This window comes from Topomyia yanbarensis, chromosome 1 (genome assembly GCF_030247195.1).
Source record: "Topomyia yanbarensis strain Yona2022 chromosome 1, ASM3024719v1, whole genome shotgun sequence".
In the NCBI taxonomy this organism is placed as follows: domain Eukaryota; kingdom Metazoa; phylum Arthropoda; class Insecta; order Diptera; family Culicidae; genus Topomyia; species Topomyia yanbarensis.
The window spans coordinates 12795010-12800496 of record NC_080670.1 but is presented as its reverse complement, the minus strand read 5'-3'; the positions used below and the strand labels follow the sequence as shown (position 1 = coordinate 12800496).

Sequence of the window (5487 nt, the reverse complement as noted above, 5' to 3'; positions counted from 1 at the left end):
AAACCGGGTAGGCAGGCAGACAGCAGTAGCAAACAACTTCAAGACAGCTATCGTGAATGCATCGTAGTACAAATAGTTTTATCTGTTGGCTAAATGTTGCTTACCTGCAGGGAGAAGCAAGAGAGAGACGCGAGGATGATTGCTTAATTAAGCGATTTCGAAGGAGCTTGCTGCTAAGCGGCTATCTTTGAGAAGAGGAAAGACAATAAAACATAATTAATCAAAGTTGGTAATAATTGATGATTGAGCAGGAGGGTCGTGACTAGCCCTAGGACGAGGAAAAGCTGTTGATCTTCAACAGTTTTATGAAATCCACTGGTTGTCGTGTGACGTAACGTCATTGAAGTTGGCGGACATTAGAAATCGTCTCGCCTTGTAATCGGAGACTCTTCGTCGATAGATCAATCTTCCTCCGAAATTCTTTACGCCTGGCGGGAAAGAGTTGTTCCACATAAACATGTGTCAGAACTGTCAACTGTTCCTTTTCCCGTTCAGCGATAAAAATAGAAGCCACGATTACAAAACGCAACAACAAAACATGTCACATCGGTAAACAATCTATTCAATTAAGCCGACTCCCATCTGCCTGCACCTCTAGCGGGAACTCCAACCGACCGACGATTGAGGTTATAATTTATTGTGTCACTTACTCGAAGAGCTGTTTAACACAACTGAATTGAGCGAAGAGGAGAAGCGAGGTAGCTTAAGTAGCGCATTATTGGCCATTCCTCTGCAGTACAAGCTCGCTCGCCCCTTCGGTAAGGAAAGGTCTCATCGCTTCAAGTGCTCTTTAAGACAAGAGTTTTTCTTTCAATTAACTCTCTGCTCGAGAAGACGAATGTGTGCACTCCTGAACGAATCTGGCTAACAAAACGAGGTGGCGCAAAGATGACTTGACAGTATCAATTTAAGCTAATAGTCTATTAGTAGCCAGTTTCGCTCTCCATCCTTCTGCTTCTAGTTCAAAAAGGTTCGATCGCGCGACGGCAAAAATAGAAGAAACCGAAACAAACATATCACTGACTGACACTTGGCTTTACTCAAGTTTCGCTTTCCCGACGGTGTCGCAGAGTCGATCGTTCGAACATACTTAGCTAATGAGATGAAATAACTTGATTGTGTTCCTTTTTCGGGGCGGAAAGTTTTGAAAAAAACACCGGCGCTAAATCATTCCTTCCCTTCTCGATGCAGCCTACCAAAAGTCTTCGCAGTGGGTGGAAAATTTATTATGATTTTTCACCGTTCAATAAACGGAGTTCATTAATTTCTTCGACTTGAAACAGAAACATGTCGCAACATTAACACCAACTTCAAGTCCGTTCGGTACGGTAGTGGCGTTTCCGAGCGAGGCTGACGTTTCCGTGAATTATGGATGTTTTTAACGACTTGGAAGAGGACTCTTTGTTCGTTGACGGTCTCGCTAACGATGGATGCTTCTACTGTTGGGGGGTCACGATGAGAGCGGTCCGATCACTTAATGTGTTTGTTTGTGAATGCCAAACTTGGAAACAGCCGAGTTTGGCATTCCACTACGTTCGATACCAATCAACAGAACAGTGTTGATTGGTATAACGTTTGCTTTGACAGAATTGAACCAATACTAGATGCAGCTAAGATTGGCGTTCGTTGTTGTTACTGGGAATCACCTTGAAACACAATAAAGATCCTGCAAAATTTTCTTTTTAGATTCTATTTCTATTATTTTTCATAACCCGAGCTTTAAACTGGATGCACGTTGATTCACTGAAAAAAAAAGAAAAATTAAACATTTTAATTAAACTTTTTACCAACCTTCATCGTAACCTCTCATCTTGTTTTATCAAAACTTCATTTTCAACATAATAAAAGATAGGTCCAATGATATTTTGAAAGATAGATAAAGCTGTCATTACAACTAAATTAGTTATTGAAGAGGCGTTTCGAGTTCTTCTCATCAGTACTCGACACTAACTTAGTTAACGGACTAAGCTAGCGCCGGATCGACGTTAGCTCCAGAAAACAAAAACACGATTTGTGCTTCTTAGCAAACCTCTAGTCCTACGTGATATTCCGAAAGAAAAGAAGTTCTGATTTACTGTACTGTACTAAAATACATTGGCACGACCGATCTTCGTTAAGAACAAGGTTCTACAACCGATCGTCTTCATTAAACGTAGCGCCTACAAATTTCACACGCATTCACTAATCGAAACCCCCCTTCTTCCATCTTCTCTTCCAGATAACGAACCCCCGCGCATCAAGTGCAACCTGCGGAAGCACAAACCGAACCGAAAGCCACGGACCCCTTTCACCACCCAGCAGCTGCTCTCGCTGGAGAAGAAGTTTCGCGAAAAGCAGTACCTCAGTATAGCGGAACGGGCCGAGTTCAGTTCTTCCCTGCGCCTAACCGAGACCCAGGTGAAGATCTGGTTCCAGAACCGCCGGGCGAAGGCGAAACGGCTCCAGGAAGCGGAACTGGAGAAGATCAAGATGGCTGCCCTGGGACGTGCACCGGGGGCGCAGCTCTACATGGGCTACTTTCATCCCAGCCTGATGGGCGGAGCGATGCATCTGGGCTGAGGGCTGCACCCCGTCGGTCTGCGCTTTCCCGACAAATCCAAACAAAGCAACCATCCTTTCTGTGAATATTAGCACGTAAGCGAGGACGCACCACCCTGTGGGTGAATATGTGAGTGTGTGCGCAAGGAAGTATCTCCGGAGAACAAAACCAAATTTTTCCCCGTTAGAACAAGAACTCCTCGAATCTCTAGGACACAGGTCTCTCTTACGCAACTGTGACTACTGTAAAAGTTAGAAAGAATATTCCGATAGCAAGAGCAGGGGTTCTCCCTTATTTATTACTACTACCCTAAGCGAATAAAATTTTGTCCGTTTACGTTTGTTCCGTTTTTTTTGTCCACACGGTCTGCCAGTCAATCAGGGACATGAGGCCGAGAGATGGGAGGGGAAATTCATAACCTCAAACCAGCAAACCAAAACTGATATTTACTTTACTCAAAAAAAAAATCAAAATTCAAATTGAGACTCCAATCCAAGTCGAGTGCGAAACTGTAAATATTAGTCCAATAAAACAAAAATGCGTGGTGGTACGAGAAAATTAATTTTGCAAAGCACTCAATCAGTTAGTTTAGGGATGACAGCTAGAGAGGAGATTTCGGAGGTTGGAGCCAAAACCGTGTGTAAATATTGCCCCGCGCACCCCCTAAACCAAGCGGAAAGGTGAGGTTATCCGATGGCTTAATTGTTGTCAAACACAGACGCAGACTCGGGCCCGGGGCGATTGTAAATAGTCTCATTTCTGGCGATGATCAAGACGTGTGATGCTCGTCAAGTGTTGAATTTGAATACCACCACCGTCAAGCGGTGTAGATCCGTTTTGTAAATATAGACTGTAAGCGAAAAGGGGAGGCCACAAAATGTGTAATTATAGAAACGGAGTTCGGGCAATCGAACGCGGAGCGAACAAATGCAAGTAATATTATACGTCTCGTTAGATAAGGTTATGATAAATAATAAACTATTGAAACAAATTGAGAGAAACTGGAACTTACCCTATTTGCCTGTATGTATTGAGAACGTCCCTGCTTGACAGTTAATCACTTCAGTGCAAGAAGCTATCAATACTTATTCATACCTGACGAACAGTCACTCTGATGTCCCAACAGAAAAGCTATAGATTCAAAGAATGATTCCAATTCCCGTACCCCGCCACTTTCACGCACGACCATGACAAAGCCATAAACAACATTTCAAAAGACAGCAAACCAACCCGGCAGATCCCTATCTGCAGTCTGTTTTGTCAACTGCGGCGAAACCATCTGCCGCCGTCTGATTTCCCCGAATCTTCGACCGTGCGTTCAGATCGTCATCTGGACGACACGGACTTGTCGGAGCTGTCGTCACCGATTTTGCTCAAGGTTCAATTCTCTCCCGGACCGCTTCGTCTCATCAACATCACATATTAATTTCCTTTCCATCCCATCATTCTTACCCGGTTAATTTGTATTTGCGTATAAATATCCCTGGCACTACTGATGCCCGAGGCAGAACCGATGCCGGAGTGCTCTAATCTCTACTTCTAATCAATTAAACGCTCAACATCATCCCGCGTCATCGGTTGTCTGCGTTGGTATATTTCTGGGGATTGGATTCATCTCTCTCTTTTTCTCTCGCAAATCCTTGTACGGAGGAGCATCGCTCGACAGTCAGAAACCAGACAGCGGGACCTGCTGTTCATTGATTAGAATCTTGTTTGGGTCCACTCTTCTCCGTCAGAATCCACTGCTCCCCGCTCGATGGTGAAACCAGTGGCAGCCGACAAAAATACTCGGAAATCTGTCCCATCAGCCGTGGTGTCCGATATGGCACGCATCTCGCGCGGCTTCACACACACACATACAAGCAGACAATCACAATGAAATCGCTGTTTCAGTACTGTTTTGGGTTCGGAACGGTTTTTTATTGCTAATTATATCAAACATAATTACCATTACACGCATTCACTCGGGCTTTAATTTGATTTAATTAATTCCGAGAAATACGCGGGAGCGCGAGTTGACACGCCTCTCGCTTGGTGCAGTTCTCTGTGTGTTTCGCTCCGAGCGACTAAATAGATAGCTTATTATGCGACTGATTGGGATCTTAATATCATCTGTCTGGTTGGGGTGGGATGCGTATTTAAACCGTAGCTTGGCAGTCGTAAGCAAAAATGCCTTTACTCCGGAACACGTTCTGGATTGTGGATGGGAATCACGGGAGTTCTTGAGTAAAAATAGAAGAATTCACTCAAATTACATTTTTAGGCTTGTTTCATCCTGGTAATGGGCATCGAAACGTCGCTGTAGTTTCAATGTGAAAATTCATTATCAAACTCGAATTCTCATTAAAAAAAAAAATCGCATTAAATTTGAGCCAGGTTTATCATAAAAATTTCATTTTCATTTACAGGAAGAACAGCGACCAGCGAGCGAGCATATTGTTGTGTTGTTGGTACCGCCCTATAGATGACCACGTACAAAAACAATTGCCTGTTTGAAAACGTGTCATTTCGATCGGACTTCGGCAATAAGAGCTGTTGATAGTACCCCAAAATAACTTCTGCTGTCTATCGACCCACTAAAATATTTGCCCTGTTCATTTCTTACTAAGTTTCACAATTTGAACTTGTCAAATCTACATGCAAAGTTTATCACACGCTCTGCACCCAGGTGTGCGATTTTAAAGTTTGTCTGAACGGACGAAGTTGGCAGGCCATCACAATTCAAAGCTGAACTTGGATTTTATAGGTTTTATCAAAGGTAAAATATTTGATACTATTGTATTCGCAAGCGAAGTTCACCAGCGATTTTAGTGTCTAATAGGTATTTCCTCCATTACAAGTCACAATAAAGGAAAAATCATTGCTGGGAAGCAAAAGTTAGACAATTAAAAGATTTTTTGCAACCAACCGCATGATTTCAACGTGTGCTCAGTTGAACAGAATCACAC

General features: G+C 43.2%; 1 protein-coding gene across 1 annotated transcript in view; it reads left to right on the top strand.

Annotated features, from left to right (window-relative positions):
• LOC131693612 (homeobox protein H17) overlaps positions 1–3546 on the top strand; it is a 25434-nt gene extending 21888 nt beyond the window's left edge. Inside the window, exon 2 of the mRNA XM_058981556.1 lies at positions 2219–3546. Coding sequence (XP_058837539.1) covers positions 2219–2559 — 341 coding nt within the window. The 3' untranslated portion in view covers positions 2560–3546. The remainder of the gene's footprint in view (positions 1–2218) is intronic.
• Positions 3547–5487: the final 1941 nt, after the last annotated feature.